General features: G+C 42.6%; 1 protein-coding gene and 1 long non-coding RNA gene across 4 annotated transcripts in view; one reads left to right on the top strand and one right to left on the bottom strand.

Moving 5' to 3' along the window:
* LOC124220147 (uncharacterized) overlaps positions 1-21,575 on the top strand; it is a 149,326-nt gene that overhangs the window by 91,771 nt on the left and 35,980 nt on the right. For all 3 annotated transcript variants that reach the window (XR_011177076.1, XR_011177078.1, XR_011177077.1), the window contains exon 4: positions 20,315-20,393. This is a non-coding gene — a long non-coding RNA (uncharacterized lncRNA). The remainder of the gene's footprint in view (positions 1-20,314; positions 20,394-21,575) is intronic.
* LOC124220140 (uncharacterized) lies at positions 488-19,482 on the bottom strand. The gene is made up of 6 exons (XM_069136114.1): positions 19,459-19,482; positions 18,581-19,229; positions 8,343-8,497; positions 3,877-4,679; positions 3,287-3,742; positions 488-2,448 (listed from the first exon to the last, which is right to left on the bottom strand). Exons 1-5 carry the CDS (start codon positions 19,480-19,482, stop codon positions 3,691-3,693), a joined length of 1,683 nt encoding a protein of 560 aa, XP_068992215.1. The 3' UTR covers positions 488-2,448; positions 3,287-3,690.

The following is a 21,575-nucleotide window of genomic DNA, read 5'->3' as shown; positions in this document are numbered from 1 at the left end:
AGTAAGGTAAGTGTGCTAGTTTAGACCCAATTATTGACCGTTTTATTTTTCAAAATTATAAATCGAAGGCACAAATTGTGAATTTCTCTACGCCTAAATCCAATCGCTAAAGGGCTAAACACTGCAAAGTAATTTTTTTGGGTATCTTTGAACTAACGATCGAACAGATGTAACCAAAAAAGATGAATAATTGGGACAGGGTCACTTATCTTAGACACCTAAAAGCTTCCATGAACCGTTACCTGTATTCCCGTGTAAAATTTTAGTCGACGATATTTTCGGAATAATTTTCCTTTACGGCTGTGGCTAAAAGTAAAAAAAATGAAAATAAATAAATAATACGGATGAAGGTTGTTACATTCAATAGGACTTGACGTGGATTATTGAAATTTTCATTAACACATAAAAATTAGGGGAACGATCGGAAATCGCATGCGGAATAAAGGATGTGTGGAATTCAGTAAATACTCAATATAAATATGCGACATTTTATTATTCAAATGATGATAATAATTATTTACAGTTCCCAACTTCACTTTTTCATTATTTGCACACAAGTGCGTATGTTGTTTCCATTTTGACGAACTGTCCATTTATCTTTTCTCTTCGTTCTCAGTTTTCTATTTTGTCTTACGTTTCAACGTAACCCCAGGCTCGTAATCGCAATGATGTGTGAAATCATCGTTATTATTACTATTTTGTAATATAACATATTCTTATATATAGGTACTACATATGCATTTTATCATACACGTACGTATAAGATTATGTACAATGAAATGTTTTATCATATTGATTCGATAATCTCTCTCTTACATTATGCGTGTATCGTTGTTAAAAAATGTTCCGTTTTTGTGTCGGTATTCCTTCTGATATCGTACCTACCGTACGCCTGAATTTATCATTGACATTCGTAATCTGTCTATGAATGCATAATGATCGTGTTAATTTTCGTCCAATTAGTGTCTATCCGTGAAAACGCGAAAGATCGAAAGTATGGAATTTCCCATTTTTTTGTTTTTTTTTTTTTTTACGAAAGTCGCACAACGTTTTCATTAATTGAACGAAAAAAAAAAAGAAAAGAAAAGAAAAGAAACAAAAATAGAAGAAAAGAATAGAAAAGGAAGGAAAAAAAATAATAATTCCTGCTAAATTTTCCAAAATAACTCGAAAATCAGTAAGCGAAAGACTACCAACGGTCACGTAGTTACTGAAAAGCTATCAATTTCTATGACAATGAGTGCAAGTTGAATATCAATTTTCGTACAATAATGATTTCAAAAAATGCATCATTTGTAAAAAAAAAAGTGATCAGCGGTTATCTGAATTCGCATCAAGATGTTTTTAAACTCGCGTCATTCAGGAAGATTTGCAAACGGTGAGAAATTATTATTTTTTTTTTTTTACCTTTTGAAAAAAATATTGCAACAGGGATAAATCCGTAATTCGGCTGAAAAATCGTTATAATAGCTTAATCTTTGAGGCTGTAGTGCCATATTCTTGGAATATCGAACCACATAAAAAAAAAAAAAAAAAGAAGAAGAAATTGCACAAAAATTATAAAATTTTGATGTATCGCGTTTTCACAGGGTAATATAAACCCTCCTCGTATGTATACGCGACATACCATTAGTTGTTCGTACGTTGAATGAAACTTGATACTTTTTTCAAAAATCATCCGCGGTGTAAATCCAAATTATTGGATAACTAAATCGTCGTCGAGTTGATACGTATTCAAATTCACTGTATACGAATGTTTCGTGATGAAATAATATCGTTAACTTTAATCTGATAACGATCTTCTCATTGATACTGATACAAATCAAATATTCTTATCCTCTTAGCAGATGTTTTTTTTGAAATTATACAGGCTATCCTCAGATCGTCGATATTATTGTCGTTAGATTTCGAAAATACCTGCATGATGGCTGTAGGACGGTGGACGAGTTCGCTGGTCCCCGAACACCGTCGTTCAGCATTACAATACAGGCATACGAATTACGACTAGCGATTAGGATGCCAACAATATGCACATTATAATAGAAGAATAGCGATAATAATAGTAAATGATAATAATACGGATAATAATAGTAGGTATTCTGTGTGGGGAAAAAACGACTAAAATTAAAATAATAATAATAATACTAACTAGTAAATTATCTAACAACAATTGTAGGACGTGATACCTTTGTATTGATTTGAATATGAGGAGTCGCATGGAGCAGTTATGTACATATTGTACATTCATATTTTACTCTCATTTTTGCAATTCACTCGTATTCATTCAATTATACTTTCTCTTTTTACCAATTTTTATCCTGACAAACTTGTAAAAAATTTATTATCTACAAGTCGGTAGGTGTGTTCGATTGTTAGATAATAAGTATTAACAGTTTCGGCAAGATTGTGTAACTGGCTGAAAGTCTTGATATTGGTATTCCTAGCGTCCTGGGAAAAAACAAAAAAAAAAAAAAAAAAAAGGAATTATATTGACAATAGATACGACAATGTAATGATGATAGTAATGTTCGTTATCTAACTCTTAATGATATCCCAGTTAATACGCTCATAATTTTACAGTAATCATTAACGTGTATAGTTATGATAAAGTTGTTAATAAATACACAATATTGTAACACAAATTGTGAAATTTTCGTATAACTGCATCGGGATCAGGAATAGGTTTCGCGCGTCAACACTACGATCGTCTAATTTCATTTGGTAATTCGTAAAGCACACAGCGCCACTCTGATCGCAGCAAAGAAAAAGAAATAATTATAGGTGCTTGTGGAAGCCGGCAATAAAAAAAATTGATAAAAAAAAAAAAATAAAAAAAAAAAACGCCATTTAGACTGTCGGAATTTATGGAAGCAGATGATCGCGGCCAGCGCTCATAATGGAATCATTAAAAAACACTCGGTCAATCACGTAGAAACGCGTATCCTACGCAGGGTTATTAATGGTAAAATTGTAAAACACTGCTGCCGCATCATCTGATATAAGACACGATAATTCGCGTGGAACTTTTCTTTTTTTCGTTGCATACTCTACTCTTCACCGGTACGCGTTGACGCGAAATAAACTAGATCGTGGAGCAGAGTGGCGAAGTGTTTGTGATTAGTGTATATCGAATATGAAAATGAGGTGAAACAATGTAGTGAAAAATTGATAATTGAACCAACAAAGAAAAAAAAAAAAAACAACAAAAAACCAAAAAAGCAACAGGAGTAAAAATAACACTAGAGTCAATCTTCTGGCGAAATGTTTTTCTTATATAACTACTTACTGCTAATGTAAGTAAAATAACGTTGCGGCGAAGAATGCGGGGCGTAGGAGGATTGCAGTGACGAGAGGGTTAAAAGAGCGCAACTCGAAAAAGGCCTTTAAAGAATATCGGAAGTAACGATGAGAAAAAGAAAGAAAGAAACAAAGAAAGAAAACAAATGAGAAGTAAAACGTCACTTGTCGGTCAATTATGCGACGTACCGCCGTTTTTGCGAAATTATTGCGTGACATTGAAAAGAAAAGTAGGCCGAAACTCGAGCGAAGAGTAGTAAACGAAAATAAGAGGACCGCGCGTTTCTCAATTCTTCCTGCAATCCTCCCCTCCCACCATTTTCGATATCTTCGTCCAGTTCCGCCAGGCGTTCATCTTTCGTCCACGATCCCTTTTACGACTCTAACGAATATTTACTGATTATGTTCATTTAAATCGGGGTCAAGTTCACCGGGATAGGTTATCCTGAAAGCAAATTCACAGTTAGCACAGGGTTTTCAAAATATTGCGGTGTAAAGTCGTACAAGAATTTGCACGACCGATCGGCGTAATGTTATAAAAAAAAAAAAAATAATAATAATAATAACGTCAATGCTTACTTCTCGTCATCCAAAATATAATCGGATGGGGCCTGCTGCTGCTGTGCCTGTCCGTTGTGCTGCGCGGTCCCCGGAGGCGGTGGGTTCGGATGAGGCCCGTTACCACCGATCGGTGGCATGGCACCTTGGACAGGCGGCATGGCTCCCGGTGCTGGCAACATGTTGTGGTGGTACTGGGGGTGGTGGTAATTATTTTGAGGGTTGTGATGCATTTGCGATATCTGCGAGATCTGAGATATTTGCGAGATCTGAGATAATTGGGTCTGGTGGTAATAGTCGGATGGCACGTAGCTGTTTTGATAACCGTTGTAACCGGTCTGGCTAGCGTAACATTGTGCGGGATTGATGGGTCCAGCCGAAGCGGAACTCCATGGGAATCCGTAATCACCGTGGTGCATTTGGTTCATTTGAGGTGGATAAGACGACGGTGGCAATTGGCTAGAGCCAGGCGTCAACGGTGGCGATGGTGTCGTCAAAACGCTGCTGGCCCCGCTTCCTCCGGTCGGCGTCGTTCCAAGTCTTGGATACATCAGGTTATGTGCGGCAAGCAGCGGTGAATTCGATGACGGCGGAACTTTGCCGCCGGGCGGTGATCCGCCCGATGATCTCCGACTCGATCTCGATGTCTTGTTGTTACCCGCGTTCTGCGAAGCGTTCGATTGCTGTTGATTTCTAGGCGATACCTTTGGCGGTGTTGTTTGTTGCTGGTGTTGCTGTTGTTGTTGCTGCTGCTGCTGCTGCTGCTGTTGTTGTTGCTGTTGTAGCTGCTGTCTGCACTTGGCTCTACGGTTCTTGAACCAAACCTGAAAACAGAAATTTTCACCGATGTTAAAGGGCGGTGATGTCATATTTACGCAGGTTCGGTTCAACTTTAGACGTCCCTCGAATGTCCGGGCCACACGGGAAAAGTGGAAGTATTTTGGAGTGCTTGACAAAAATGGAAACACTCGTTGGGGTGTTGAGAGGTACTCTGATAAACTTTTGTTCATTGTTGATTGGAATTTTTGCAAGTAACGGGAGTAGCAGGAAATTTTATCCAGGATTGATTCTTTCAAGGCTACTCTTGGGTTCAACGAGACACTGGAGGTGAACGTGAATCAAAACATGAATAACGAGTTCGCGTATACCGGTTAAAATTTCTGTAGACGTATCGGTTTCAATTGTATCGTCATTCGTGTACGTGTGAGTATTTTTTACGAACGAGTATATGTCTCCCACCCGTGTAGGTACTGTAACGATATTTATAACAGACCGGGTGAAGAGAAAGAGCCCCGCCAGATTCCCGAGGGATCGGTTCGCGGTCTCGGTCTTACAGGCGGGAGCGTTAATCGAGGCAATGAAAAAGTAATCGGGTCCGGGCGGGCGTAACATTTCATTAAATCTCAACAATAACAAGTTCTGGATATGGGATGAGGTATAAGGTACACGTTGCGCGTGGGGCGATTCTCGGGCTGCTTGCTCGCCCCTCGGGAGGCGAAGCCGAGCGCTGGGAACGGAACGGAACGGAACGGAATGGAACGGAAAGGAACCGAACCGAACCGAACGGAATGGAATGGAATGGAATGGTAGGGGAGGAGGGATCTGCGCACCCTCGAGGGGACGGGGCACCATAGATGTGGCCGACTGTAACAACAAACACGAAAGAGAAGGCAGACTAAGGCTGAAGGCTGAAAGCCGACGGCGAATGTCGGTGGTAGGCTCGATTCCCCCTGGAAGGCCGCAACCCTCGTTGCGCCCGAGCACGCCTCGGTAATCCCCGCACAATGTGGCCAGGGGTCTCCCTCTACCGCGGCCCCATGAATCTCTGTATTAACCATACATGCGGAAACAGCGCTTGCTTCACGTACACCCGAACCCCGTATATATATACCTGTCCGTTTTCACGTCGAAACTATACCCATCGCGCCCCTTCGCTCAACGATTCGATTCTTCAACGGCAAATCCTACTGTTGCAGTTGCAGTTGCAGTTGCAGTTGCTGCAGCTCCCCCGCGCTTAGTTGTCGCCTTTTTATTTTTGTAAAAAAATTTTTTTTTCTTTTTGCATTCCGCTTATAATCTTACGGACACAGCTGTATAACACCGAAGAAAAAAAAGTCTCCAGCTAATGAGTATCGTACAAGTTTCAATGTCGTAATATGTACCCACAGATACTTTTGTCTTTCACAGAAATTGAAAATAAATACGACTCTGAGTAACACCTTCGATGTTAGGATTGTTGAAAAAATGTAAAAATTATCCTCGAGTCTGTAGGTACAGATGAGACGTAACGATTGAGTCGAAATTGCTTTACTGGTTGATAAAAAAATCGCACCGTATCGCACAAATACCGTGGATTAACGAGGATATATACATGTATATATATATATGGTGAGCGTTTGCGCACGGATGTCAGAGCCGTAGGAACCGCAAAAGATCGAAAAAGAGAGGTGAGAGTGGAGCCATTAGCACCCCGTTTGCCCCCCGTGTTTACCCAGTGACACCCCTAGTTCAAATTGAAAGGCATATCCAGGGTCCCGTTCGATCGTCGCTTGTATGGGGTGTCGAGGCCCCTGCGGGGCCTTGGCATCATCGGGAAGCTGTGTTTGCACGCTGAGGTGCAAATTGCACCACCATCTGGTTTACATCCAGCAAAACGATTCGTGTCCAACGTGTAACAACCAACCGCTTGCCTCGTGTGTATCCGTACCAAACAGAACGAAAAGGACGGTGCAGAATTTTTCTCTCGCGTAAATTATTTCAGCTGGCGGTATCGGTCTTGGATGTTTTATTTCATTAGCATAACGACCCTTACGCCTTCTTTTTCCTCCAATTCGAAATACACTTTTCTCAAAAACACGCCCACGTAATCTGATTTCATAGATATCTATCTCTTTCTCTGCCTTTGAACGTTTTACTCTGGATTGAGTGAACTAGATTTCGTGTTAATTTGAAAAAAAATAAATAGATAAATAAATAAATAATAAAAATATACTCGTTTCTTTTTAAAAAAAATTTCAAAGCCACAGACAAATAATAATCATTAATAAAAATTATCCCCGTCAACGAGGAATCTACGGTTAAGATCGATGTATAAATATCGAAATGGATTTGAAAACGTGATGCGTTCGATTGTTAATCTCAATGGATGAATACTTTTAGTTACATTCGTTCAAGCATGTCGCGCGGTGCAGCTGCTTCGTTCTCGCGTTGTGCCGACGGGAACACAGCCGGGATCGTAATCTGGAAGCGAAATCATTTCTGCCTAACAGAGATGAGAGGCGAGGTAGATTCGCCGAATGTATAACGCACGCGCCTACTTATTTTTATACCTTAAACACTGTACAATCGTACAGTGATTCGCGGGAGAGAAATCTGCTTTTTTTTTTTTATATGCAATTGGAATTCCGAGATCAGCGCTGGGTTGAAATGAACGGCTCGTGCGTGTGTATTTAAACACTGTTAAAAACGATGGTGAACTTACTACACATTTAATGTACAAAAGAATGGTCAATTTACGAAATCGGGTTAGAAATTTACAAAATTACTATGTATTTGTGTTAAATTTAGAATGAAGATTGTTGATTTTGATAGATGAAATTTTGATACACCGTTATGCCCGCGTGAAAATATATATATATATATATATATATATAGTGTACGAAAATAAAGATGCAACGTGCGGTGAATTGGGGATCGGTAATAAAAACGGTGATGATGGGAGGTTCGATATATCACAGTAAAAATGTGTCGTGGTCGAAGAAGAATGTGTGCGAGTAAATATGTGTAGTGGCTCCACGCTGGGGTATGGATTTATTTTCAGGGCTGTGTGTCACCGTGGAGTAACCGCGACAATGGCATCGTAGCAAACTAGCAGCAGTGTGACAATGACATTGACAAAGGCGGTTTGGCGGCGGGGTGTGTATGACGCCCGCTTCGCCATCATCGTCGTTGTCGTCGTGTAAATACCTTAAATCTCGGTAAACGTTGCGGAAGCACGAAGCGTCGCGATGCTCGGCGCCGTCGAAGAGCGTCATCGTATGTACGTGTGTATATATAAAAACAACATATGTGTAGGTATCGAGTATACAGAGAAGCTACGTTTCACGCGGGCAGATATAGCGAATACCGATATGAATCTGTGCACCAGAGTATGAAATTAGTATTGTTGAATATTATTTTTTTACACACAAGCTGTGTCGAAAGAATGAAATTTTTCACATCTATTCGTCGTTCGGATCAGTTTTATGTCGGGTGATTGAACGCAGTCGATGTGAAATGAAATTAGTGTATTCTGACCTGTTTCGAACAGTATTGGGTAGCGGAAGATGCGAATGCACTTAGAGGACCCCAATAAAAATGGTCTCCAAACTCGGCACTTTGGTCAATGATCGCGTAGCTTATGATCAATAATTATTATTAGTTATGTATTTTTATGGGAATTGCTAGACGGTTAGAAGATCAATAATGATTGTCAAAAGTTTAATTACTTGGACTCTCGACTCAGGCAGGCTGATCTTCAGTGCGACTTCTTCGCGCATAAATATATCCGGGTATCTCGTTTTGATGAACAGAGCTTCCAAAACATCTAGCTGTGCCCTCGTAAAGGTCGTTCTTTCCCGGCGCTGCTTGCGTTGATTCATTCCTGAAAGATGAGGAAAACATATATACGGTTAAAAGTTGCCGTCAATGTTGTTCAACGGCATTGGTCCTCGTGCACCAAGCAAAAACAAGGTAAGTTAATTGGTTTTGAATTAGCTTTCAACAAGGGCCGCATGGTCCCAAGGTCATAGAAATCAAGCTCGGTAGGTGTGATCGACACAAGATGAGATACCGCCGGTACTGTATAGCCACGAGTCCTTATCTATAGCGTGAACGTCAGAGAAGAGACGGAGACGAGGACATCGTGGCATCCAAGCAGCAAAGTACGGTGCTCGGTAATATTTTATGTTGGAAACGCGACACGGTCCTCCGGACATCGTCGGCAACGAGTGGTTTTCAGGAGAGCAGGATGGCCGGGTCGGGTGGCAGTTGGATGGCAAAGAGCCCCGTATAAGGGTGGCAGGAGGGACGGTAGGGAGGTGAAATGGGGGAGGCTGGTTCGGGAGCGTTGCGAGTCCGCGATAGCGTAATTTTGAGCAGCCCTCCTCTCGTGCCATCAAGCCTCGCTTGGCTCGTTTCAGGACCAACGTAATCCGCTTACCCGGGAGAGGAAGAGAGGGGTGGATAGGGGGGGGGGGGGGGGGGGGTAGAGGGAAGAGCGAGAGAGGGCGAGGGACGATGGAAGAGGGGGGAAAAGGGACGACGCCTGGAATACCATACACAACCATCATCCGCAGTGCACAGAGAAAGCGTCGCGACGCGACGCGATACAAGAACTGAACCGATCCGCTTTCAGATGTCTTTCGTTGCAACAATGCAGAAGCGCCGTCAAGTGTGCAATAAAAAAAAAAACGTAGAAAAACGAATGACCGGATAGCGAGAAGAGAAGAATCAACGCGATCGTGTCCGCGATTGCTCGACCGATGCAAACTTCCACGATGCTACTTGAAGGAACTTTGAAACTGTTTTGGCGAATGTATTTGAAACATACACGCAGAGAGATATGTGACATGTATAGTCGAAACGAGCGAATACTGTCCTCTAGCTAATCCGTGTAATCTTGTTTGTTTCGAGATATGTATATTAGACGGCTTAGTTAAAACTGCAAATTTATGGGACTTGATCGAGTAATGGAACGCTGTAGCGAAATACGAATCGACTTTATGGTTCGCGAGATACTACCAAGAGAAACAAGACTGTTGCGTTGTATTACAAGCGACTTCCAAGCTAATACAACGTTCCCAGTATATGACTGATAAATTTTCAAGAACCTATACTGGAATCGCTGCTTACGGAGCGTAATAACTCCGATTTGGTTTATTAGTAGTTGGTCCTTTCACAGTCGGTTGAACTTCTCCTGGAACTTAACGACGACGATGTGAATGAAGGAGGAAGAAGGTAGCTTCTGTTATATTTCTATAACCGACTCGCTACCATTAGAACGCAAAAATGTTTTTGAATATATTCGTTTTCAACCGCGAAGCATAATTAGGGATATTATTTATTTTTTTTTTTTCGGAACAAAGCGCGGCAGCTACCGAGAGAGCTTCTTACATACTGTACAACCACATGTGTTCCAGGATGAAGGAATATACGCTGTATAATGCACGCATGTATCTTCGGAGGGAGGGCTTTAACGCCGACCGGAGAGTCAGATAGCCGAGTCGAATCGACGTCTCTGGTAGCGGCCATGTTGCTGATGCTACCGTCGGTGTTGATGGTGTAGCCCCATGACTGGCTCCTCGTTTACGCCCGAGGTTTCGAGACGAGCTGACGGGAGTGAACTCTAGGTTTTGTGGTTAGGCTGACTGGTGCCTAGCCGGCAGAGGAGTGGCGGAGATACTCGACAGCCATAAGGTGGAGATGTCATCTCGGGCCTCCTTTTCGGGATCGGACGACAATCGCCGCTTGCGCCTAACGAACTGGTCGAGTAACCTTCGCGGCATGATCGCCCCCGATAACTCCTCAACGATCCTCTCGAAAGTCCCAGATATAACAGACCCAAGAGAGAGAGAGAGAGAGAGAGAGAGAGAGAGAGAGAGAGAGAGAGGGTAACGAAGGACTGGAGGAGCGAAGGCGAGACGAACGGGTACATTTATCTCCTATGATCTCGAAAAAAAAAGGATAAGGAAGAGAGAGAAAGAGGAGCGTCGCGTTGATGTACGTTGCCACACGCGAGTCCCTCTTACGGATACCTACATGCATGACTCTACCGAGGTCTACCACCCGTGTGTTCAAACTCCGTACATGTGTCGGTATTATTCGAGGAAGAAACGCGGCACGGAGAAGGTACGAAGGTAAAGCACGGCGCGGGCGCCGCGTCATTGATCTACGATCCAACCACCGGGTTCCTGCTGCTGTTACTGCTACTGCACCTTCCTATTTTCATCTCTCTCTCTCTCTCTCTCTCTCTCTCTCTCTCTCTCTCTCTCTCTCTCTCTCTCTCTCTCTCTCTCTCTCTCTCTCTCTCTTGATTTTCTGGACCTCGTCGACTCGCAGCTCTCTTCATCCTCCGTCCGGTTGATTGCCTACCCGGTGGGCGTAGCGTCGGTGAGCTGTTGCTAACGACGTCTTTGGCAGCTACCGGATTCCCGAGTCGAGGCCGAGCGCCTTCGGCTATCTAATCTATAGCCTAACCTGACCCAACCCAATTTTTTAGAGTGCTAGATATAGGTGTCAGCGAATGCGGACTTGGGAATCCAACGATGCATTGCAAAATCGCGATTCCAACGCGTTGGTGAAAACCGTGGTTTCATGATATGGTTGGCTGTTTGAACGTAAGACAGGCGTATTCTTCATTTAACCGATAACATGCTTTAAAAAATTTTGATTCGTTGATGGAAGTCAGAGGTTGGTTGAGGATGCTAATGGACCTTCGAGTTCTCCAAAATCACTTTAAACATTATTTGGCAGTACTATCATGAATTTCGCAACCATTCCTACGGTCGGTTCGCAAACAGCGCCCTGTGTGTAGTTCGGTTTGAACCTGGCTGTCACATCATTGGCTTAATCGCTTTTAAGGGTCTTACGGAAGGAACGTATAACTGGAGTGATTACGGGTACCTAATAGTCGCTTCTGCTGTTCCACTATCTCAGACTCGACACGCCATCCATACCCTGCATACCCAACTCAATCCAATAAATATATTTATACCGTGCGGGCGATAAGTGGAGGAGGGTGTCCTCATCTAATCATTGCACGGGTTGGTAGGCACCAGCCGTGAAGTACAGCAAGGTCTTCTCTTCACCCCGTGCAGCCACGCAGCCCCGCTAAGCAGCCGTAATGGGTCGGCAAACACCCGCCGGGATGCCAAGTATCATTCGATTTATTATCTCGGCTCTTGGGGTTACCGACGCTATACGGTGACGCCACTCCCGACTTTCACGGTTATATATCCACCCTCGCATCGCCCTTGTATGTTACACTTATATCTATATCGATATACCTACTACCGCCAAATTTGCGCACTGGGTACAGGGACCATGTCGCAAGAAATTGAGATGTGTTCATCTCGAGCTATTGTTGTCACGGACGTTATCCAGCAGATTTGGAAGTATAAACAAGCCGTTGGAATTTTTCTAGGCTTCTGAGATGCGGGCGTAAACACTTGGTGGGTGTAACTACATATTTGAACGACAATTTTGAAGATAAAATTGAGCAATGGACTACTTTGTAAAAAATAGAAATATTCAAATTTGACACTTAATTTTTATCCAAGTCCAACGTCTACTGAATTCTTGATATTCCGGAATATACAATATGCAATTTTTCACTTATTGATTGACGTACGAACCAGCGGGAATATGGATTTTCACTCCACTTCAATTCGACGGTGAAAAACAGCCAGTGAATTTTATGGTTGATTTTTTTTTCGTGACTCTCCGTGATTTCAGGGGCTGAGCTTTGAGCGGAGGAGAAATCGGACGGTGGTGCGGAGTTTCGCTAATGGCAAATTCGTTTTTTCGTTTATTGGATTTCACGGCGCCATGGCTCACCCCCTGAGCCCCGTGGACCCCGCGCCCCGGAGCCATGCAGAAGTTAATGGGCGGCTAACGCAATTCTTTAACGATGACACTCCGGCTGTACATCGGCAGGAAATACACCAACTTGCTCCACTCACTCTACGCTACAACCCTCGTTCTACGGGAGAGGGTTGCGAAACGGTGGTGGGAGGAAAAGCTTATGATCAAACGAGCCGTGTAACTTACGGTAAGCATGTATTATATAAAGTGACGGAAATAAATTACCGGACGGTGTATTAGACGTCAACCGTCACCATATACGTGTTTCCCATCTTGTATCTTAAACGCTTTGAACGTTGTTTTTTTTCTACAAAAAATCGACCTAATTTTCTAACAATTTTTATTGTATTTGTTTTGTATTCTTATCAGTTCCCTGATTAGCAATCCTTGTGGAAGTGATCGAGGCACTGCCAATTAAAATTCAACCAAAGCTATCCGAGCTGATCGATCAGCCATAATGAGTTTTGGAAAGCCTGGAACGTCACTCGCGTCATGCAACGTGACGCGGGTCGGCACCTATCACCCCCATTAGTTGAACTAAACCAAAAGTTTCGCGTCCGCGCAGCTACGCACGGATCCAAGAATGAAATGAATCCTTGCCACAGCACGGGCTGCTTGATTATTCATAGAATTTTAGTTGTTGGCGGTGACGATGATGTCCAAGAAGTAAGCAGGGCGTGCAGAGAAGAACGCGGCGAGGCTTCCGGGTGTCGAGAGTGTCGAGCTCGAAGCGCACGGGGCCTTGGGGAATTGAAAATTAATTAAAAGCTAAAATGTGCATAGGCGAGAAAAGTGGTTCGGGTTTGGCGACGGGGCGAGGAGGAGGGAAAAGGGAGAGGCGAGATAAAGATTATGATGCCTGAAGCGCAAGCGTGGGACGATAGCACGTGCCGCTTTCCATGGACGCCGTGGCGAAAAAGGAGAGGGAAAACCGAAGCGAAGAGAAAGAAGAGACCCGTCAACGCTTCGAGAGGCCATCAGCTATGAAAACATTTGACCAACTCCGTCTCCGTCGCCCACGTTCCATCCACAGGCCGCAGGAAACAAAAAGGAAATAAGAAGAAACTCTTCGCCCCTTTTCTACCCCTGCATCGGACTCTGGATAATTATATGCCTCGAGAGGAAATCCGACGAGAAACTGCACCATTAACATTCGGTGACCTGGATTCGAAATGGCAATGAGACTCTATCGGTTTAAATCGATGTGTGCAGTTCTTCACCCTCGTGTTTGGTTATGCAAATGATTAGGAATGATAGTGATCCAAATTGAAAGCGATCCAGTGTGATTTCCGATGATTCTTCTTTGATTTTACTAATAATGGATAACGGTGATCGATGATCTCACCAAGTGAAAAGTTTTCTTACAATCTTCTTGACAATCTCGCGAGAAATTTGCAACAGGTCAAACCCTGACCACCAAATATCGTGAGCAAATCTTGGGAGAATCTCTGATTCGTCTATCGGGTCCCTATATGCAGAGGTGACGGAAGGCCGGCAAGCATGAAAGTCGAGGCTTGACAAAAACCCATAGCTATGCACGAGCATAGCACGAACCCTAATCGGCTCACGGTCGTCAAGTTACCGGAGTAGGCATATTCGAAAAGTGGGTTCAGGGCTCTGCAGAACCCCGGAATTCCGACTCCTCTGAGGAGGATATCCGGCGTCTCTGAACCCGACTATTCACTCAACGCAGAGTGTTTATCCTGCAATTAGCTCGCGAGACTTCGCACTCGATTTTCCTTCCTCGTCGTTCTCGTCTTCGACGCCTCGGGCCCTGTTGGGCCCCAATCGCGGTTCCGCGGTCAACTATCATGGTCGCGTGCCGCCGCACGTGGCCGCCAACTTGACGCCTAATTGAGTGATTGGAACGCGCTTGATCTGACGGGGTTATATCGGGCATTGTAGCAGTGCAGGCTTATCTCCACGGTGCAGAAAAGAATCACCCCTCGCCCGGGACAGAGTGTGCACGCCGGAAATTCGCCCCCGAGAAGAGGGGAGAACTCGAAACTTTCAATCAGCTTTTACTTCCCTGTAGCAACGTTGTATTGTTCTCGTTGTTCAATTGATCATGGCATACATGAAGATACACTCTCGTTTTTATTTGTCTCTTCGCTTTGGTGAGATGAAATCAATGGAATTCGTTTTCGGCTGAGTCCAATGCTAGATTTGGAATTGTACCGTCATCACTCAGTTGGACTCGATTGTCCGCAAAGCAAATTTACAGATTCAGATTTGAAATTTTCATGGCCTGTATTATCCAAGATAAAAAAAAAACCTCCCACGTTTGGTCCGATCAAACTTCCGGTTAATTATTACGTTTTTCGGATCGTTTTTGCCACTTCCATCTAAGTTTTATCCACATTTGATTACTTCAAATCGAGCACTTTGGTATACATATTGCAAAAAAAATTGGAAATTCTTCTAACCATCAGCAGTTTTGCATTCCTTGAATCGTCCAAATCCATTTTGCGTCTAACTTATATATTTATATTATACTATATTTCGTTGCACGGTTGAGTGGCAATTCCATGAAACAACAAACACGAGGTGTGCACGTCGAGAAGAGGGGCCCTCGGGGTTGGTTTGTTGGTTGGTTGGTTGGCTGCGGCCTGCATAGGTGTGCGGAATGAAAACTACGCCAACTGCGGGGAATCCCACGGCTATGTGTTCAGCGGCGGTATTCCCCCACGTCCGTCTCGCGGGGACTCCCTCTCGTTCTCAATAAAATAAACATCGCGGGTCCAACGCCTCCGTACAACCTCGCATGACACGGATAGCTGCTCAGAGTGCACGCGCCACTTTCCACCCCCGCCGTTATTATAGGTACCGATCTACATCCTCGATGCTTGTGTACGAATGCTTTCGCTGGCGTCGATGGAACAAGCACGACTTGCCGAGTGTAATTGAGGCCGCGGTCTAATCAGGTAGAATTTTTATTCAATTACGAATATAAGTACGAAGTATACGGAAATGATATTCATTTTTATACAGTCATATCCTCTTGGAATTCATATTGGAAATTAATCATAAAACAAAAAAAAAAAAAAAATGAGAACTTTTTGATGTACGATGAAATGAGCAAAAAATTCTGCCGTATCTGTTTTATACTTTTTGCCGAAAATTTGAAATTGTAGCTTTTGACTAAATTTTGTTTTTCAACAATCTTGAAACGAATCTCTCCCAAGTGTGTATAAAAGTCAACATATTTCAAGTATAAATTAACGCCTGATATGTTTGCCAATTTTTTTCACCCCCATGAGCTGTTTAGTATACCGGAATGGAACAAAAATTTATAATTCGAAAGTCAAGCTCGTGTTAGGCGAGAAAACATAAACTGCAGCGAGCAGTCGATACATAGATGTATAAGGGAATTATTATTTTTCTTCGGGGCAGAAGAAAGAGGTGAAGGTATAACAAAATTTGGCGGTGCAACGTATCGCGAATATAGGTTATGGATTCCGTCCTAGTGTCCGCTCGATTTCTCGCAGCCATGTTTCGGAAAAGAACGTTCGCGGGGCGATATTTGGTCCGCCCCTTTATCTCCCGCAGACGTTGGTTGATACCGCATCTGGAAACGTTGAGGAGAGCGGAAAGAGAGCGCGGAGTCGGTTCTCTCCTCGAGTATTACGGGGGCATAACCGAAGGGGATGGGCAGGGGATTTATGAAGGCGCAACTACGAGGAGCCGAAGAGAGTTTCCATGGGAACGCGGAGGAAGACGCGCGTATAAACGAGAACCAACATCGGCGGTGACGCCGCCCGTATCTCTGTGCGTGTGGGTACAACACAGTCCTTCACCCTGTGCACCCCCTACCTTAGATATACGTGGATGTGGGTGAGAAGGTACGTCGTACATACCCGCCGCCACCCCCGTAAGCGGCTTAACTGGCTCTCCGCGTTCTTCGCTCGCGTCGTCTTCGGAGACCCGCGAGGGTGCTCCGAGTGCTTCGAGTTCTCCGAGTTCCCCGCGTCTCTCTCTTTTCGGGGAGACAAACTGCAGGCAAGAGGAGCGAGCGACGGAGAGAGAGAGAGAGAGAGAGAGAGAGAGAGAGAGAGAGAGAGAGAGAGGACGGTTTATTACCAGTGAGTGGGATGCTCGCGAGGTAAAGTTTTCAACCGTACGAACCTTCGACAATTATTATTCCCTCGTTTTTACACGCGGGGGTGAATTTTTAATTTTCACATCATATTCTCGCTCAGTGAATTGTTTTTTTTTTGCTCGGTTGGATGATAAAATGATAGAAACTCGTTTGTACGGATAAAGAGAGAAGGAACGCATCAGGTACCGATTTTAACGAGACTTTTGGCGGACGAATCTGGTGTAAGAATCTAACGTTGGCAGGCGAGGGTGGTTTACCCCTTAACAGAATCGAATTCTACACGCTTCCTCCAAGTTTCGTTCGGATCGGAGTTTGGCGTCTCAAGTGGCTCGAGCCTGGATAACTCTGTCGCTTGCCGGAGGCGCGGGGAGCCGTTAATGTTCACCGATGCTATTCGACGCGACGCGACACGACCCTCGGCATCTACCAAAACAAACGTACGGTAGAATCTGTCGTTAGCACTGCAGTCTAATGGTACCGAGAAGCCCCGGCGCTACCCGGTTATCTACGGCTTCAGTCGATGCATCGATTCGCACGGGGTGATCAATACGGCAGGCAAATAGGCACGGGCGTATTGTATGTGTGTGTGTTTGCATAAGTTGGTGCGATACTCGGAGCATCATGTGATTTCAATTGGGTTCATAACAATAATGTGACAGCGTGTTGCTGCTGGCTACGCAAATTCCTTTGGATAATACGGAAGAAGATACTTTATCTCACCTATGCTCTGAGCTGAAGTCCTGAAACGCTAATTTAAAGTACATACTCGTCGTCGTTACGATGGACAAAATACGACCGTCAAGTTTCCGTGTTACTTTTCTCAACTTTACGTAGGTACTTTTCGTACCGTCTACATGTAATTCACGGTTCATCAATCAGACTAAACTTGGCACGTTCCTGACATCTCGATTCAATGAAATAAACTAGGAACACTTGTACGGTCTTGCCTATCTTTTTGTAAGATAAAATAAATAAATAAATAACGCGTTTCAGTTGAAAGGCATAAAACGAGTTTAAAATCTCATTCCGAAAGGGCTAATGAACCTCTATCGTTCTTCACTCCGAAGATGTTTTACTCGCTTTTGTAGTAGTTGTACAACAAAAGAGATCAAGCAATGTAATCGCTGTTTAGAAAAGCGTTCGCGTACCTACAATATACGTGTTAGTGACGGAATTAATTTCCAGATATATTACCGGCGGCAAAATTATCATAATCGTACGAAAATTTGTACACGCATATGAATTTACACGTTTTGCAGGTATTCATCAAAAATTTGACTATTCAAATTCTAAAAGTTGTTGAAATTTTTGAACAGAATAACATTTTTCATACGGGCCTGATTATTCTTCTGTAAAAGTATGTATGATTTTTTGGTGATCCGTAATTTGCTTGGTTCAGTGATTCTTCGATGCATTCATTTTTAGTGTGACTTTGACCAATGGCCTGACAAATTGGGTGCACGGTCAAGAAGTAAATTTCAAGTGTTCCTAGCAAATTTCGGAATAAACAATTTGAAAATCCGTCATATTTTTCGTCTGCCTCTCGATTTTCATCAACTACATCGAGTTCTCTTCTCTCTAATCGAGTTAAAAATGACGAACAGCCGGTTTAAACCACAAGTACCTAATAGTTGAAGAATGTACAAATCGCATTGGACACCATATTTCCTAGTATTTGGAAAAACAACAGCAAGTTTCGTCGAATCTTTTCGGCGTTTCAAGATATCAACGATTTCACGCGATTCCCGATAATTCCCTTCGATTTCCTACGATTTCACCTTCCAAGATATTCGGTAATTAAAGCCAACCGGAGACGATTTGTCAGACCAACAGATCTCGAACCAACAACATGTCAGTCTATTTCCACAAAGCGTTTCGTTCTTCCAAAAAATCTTCAATCGACATAAACAAATATTTACTTCACCGTCCGTGACGACACATTTGGTCGATTTTAACAATATTCTTTCCCTCGCAATCATTGTATAAAAATGCGGATTGACTCACCTTGCGGGAACGCGCTAGCAACCAGTCCGTGATCCAGTGGGTGAGGATGACCGTGACCGTGAGGATGTGCGTGCGGTATTTGGTGCTGATGTTGATGCTGGTGTGGGTGTGGGTGGGCGTGTTGGTGTTGATGGGGGTGGGGGTGGGGGTGGGGATGCGGATGGGAATGAGAATGGGGAAGAGGGTGTACGTGAGGCAGTGAATGTGGATGAGGCCCAAGCGTGAAGGGGTGCGGAGGAGCTTGATGCGGAGGACCGGCCATACCTGGGTGGCTATGGGGGTGATATTGAGGGCTTCCGTTGGGGGCGCAAGACGCCCCCGCCGCCTTCAAATATCCCGCCATATAGCCAGCCAGGCACGCCAGGTCCCCCGCCACCGCTGCGGCTCCCTTGTTGCGACGTTCCTCGTTGCTGTTTCTTATCGGCGGCTTATGATTGCGATCTATGACGCCGTCTTTTCGCGGTTCGTTCGGCCACCACCCGTTGCCGCGGTCTTTGTCGCCGTAGTTTTGACGCTGCCGATTCGGGTTCTCCTCACCCTGACGTTGAGGTTCTGTCCCGTCTCCGCAGGTTTCTTCGCCCTCGGCGTCCTCTTCCTCCTCGTCGTCGCCGGCCCCCTTGCCCGGGCAATAAGGCCCGTAGCTATCCACCTTCGTCGAGAAATATTGCAGTTTTAAACGGGGTTGACAGAAATTTTTTTTTTTTTTTTTGATTTCATTCAGCTTATCGATGTAATAACGGTGTTAATATACAGATACATATATCATTGGATTTAGGAGAAAATTTTGCAATGAGAAAAATTTCATTTGTTTTAGTAGCTAGAAAAATTGAGTAAAACAGGTATCGTTGAAAATACCGTTCGAATATTCTTGGAATTACGGAAAACGAGGTACGCCTAACCATTTTGCGCTATTGTCGATCCTTTCTTGCTAATTGCAACGCAAAATCAGTTTCTGACGTTTACTCTACTTTTTTAGTCAAACAAGGCTTTAACGTCAATTTATTGTTGCACGAGCGTTAAATTTTCGCTACAGTTGCCAGAAAATATAGTAACAGCGATCGTAATGAGAAAGTTTTCATTTTTTTTTTTTTTTTGTTAATGCAAGGCTAAATCTGATTTTTTTGGATTACTAGATTTTTTTTTTTTACCCAATTAAGGCCACATCAGTTTATTGTTGCATCGACTGTTTCGACTCATTACAGAAAGTAAACACATATATATATATATATATATATATATATATATATATATAAGCAGTTGATGCAACAACAAACTGATGTCACGATCATAGTTGAGTAAAAAAAAAAAATCAGATTTATCCTTGCATTAACAGAAAAAAAAAATTCCATAATATAATCCTGAACTAAAAATGCTTCAATGAATATAATTCTGCAGGTGACGAAGTTTCACATCTGAATGTACGCAATTGAACGAGACCGATTTTTTTAAACTATAAAAGAAATGTATTAAAAAATGTATGTACCCCGTATTGAAGATATTTATACCCGCATAAGGGGATCGCGGAAACATTTCCGACAGTCCAATTTGTCTGTGATTTTCAGCGCGAATTTGTTTTATACTCGATTGAAAAAAAAAAAAAAAAAAAATTTCCATGACCTGGTGCACCTTGAACGTAACATTTCGCTGATTCAATTATACTGCAGTTGAATAATTTTTTTTTTAAATATATTACTGGTGAAATAACTGGGATTTGAATAACTTTGTCTCTTGCAGCTTGAGCCGGAAGATAATAAAACACGATTGTCACGGACTGCAGACCTCATCGCGGATCGAAATCTATTTGAAATTTGACGTGAGTATTCAACAATCGTAATATTTTTTTTATTGAAACCAACATTACGATTTCTCTTGTACATATTATTATATTTGTGAAAGCGGAAGAAATTTTTTTTCTCGACTGGAATATTCGTAAGTCTTGCTAAAATTAAGGATTTAGGCTCTTTTTGGGCGAATCAAATTCATTTCACTGTTTCTATAGTTTAATTTCTAAAGAGATAGATCGATTTGATCGAATGAACAGGATCGGTCGAGTCGCTAAGAATAAAATCGATTCTATTCATTAGTTTAATTATTATTATTATTATTATCATTTTTTTTTTTTGTCAACGGAATTCAATTATAACTCTAATGAATATTTCAAAAACACATCTTACAATGAAAATCAATAAAGTTTTGATTAAAATCAAGCACTTTTTGCACAGCATGCTGAGAGTAATTTGACAGAGATTAATGTAAGATTTAATTTTTCCAAACAAAAAATGGCGTATATTCAGGAGGCGAAAAAATATTGACCATTTTCGTTTCTGCTAGTTTTTATGATACCGCATATTTTTTTCCTTAAAACTACGTTAAAAAAAACAATACCTTTTTCTTCTCGATGTTTTTTTCAAATATCCATTCTTTCCATTGCATTAGAAACTTAGCCTTGAATATGAAATTTTTCAAATTGATCTCGAGAGTGATTCTGTCCAAACGAAGGCGGCAATTAAAAAATCCCTTTAGGAGTATACTTCCCTTTAGGAGTATAATATATATATATATATATATACGGGGCGTTTCGCAAAGAAACGTCCAAGCAAAACCTATGGGGTCGGGAATTTAAGTCATATATTTTTTTTTTTCTAAAAGGTTTCGAGTATATATATATTCAATCAGAATCCTATAAAGAAGGGTTTTCCAACGCTTATAACTGCACGTGAGCATTCGACCAATTAACGTTAAAATTTTCAATTACCTTGTCGCCCGGTCGCTTGTGGTGAATTTATTAACCGTAAGTCCGTCGACGTTAGCAATTATTATTTATGAGCATACAGTCATGACATTCACATTCGGATACATCGATATTCGTACAGCTAGAACATGATGAAATCGGTGGAACGAATTCACGTGCCGCAGTGAATTGATTTCGGTTTATTTGTTTGTCGGAAAGGAAAATTGACTGGCGCCAAATGGTTTAGGCGAAGCCGCGGAGAAA

The sequence above is a fragment of the Neodiprion pinetum genome, chromosome 5, assembly GCF_021155775.2.
Source record: "Neodiprion pinetum isolate iyNeoPine1 chromosome 5, iyNeoPine1.2, whole genome shotgun sequence".
Classification (NCBI taxonomy): Eukaryota; Metazoa; Arthropoda; class Insecta; order Hymenoptera; family Diprionidae; genus Neodiprion; species Neodiprion pinetum.
This window is presented reverse-complemented; position numbering and strand designations above follow the sequence as displayed.

Coding starts and splice junctions, on each gene's coding strand:
- LOC124220140 (XM_069136114.1), bottom strand. CDS start 19,482: ATGGTTAGGCGTACCTCGTTTTCC. Junction 19,230..19,458: donor TTAGGCGTACCTCGTTTTCC/GTAATTCCAAGA, acceptor TTCTCGACGAAG/GTGGATAGCTACGGGCCTTA. Junction 4,680..8,342: donor TGCCTGAGTCGAGAGTCCAA/GTAATTAAACTT, acceptor TTCTGTTTTCAG/GTTTGGTTCAAGAACCGTAG.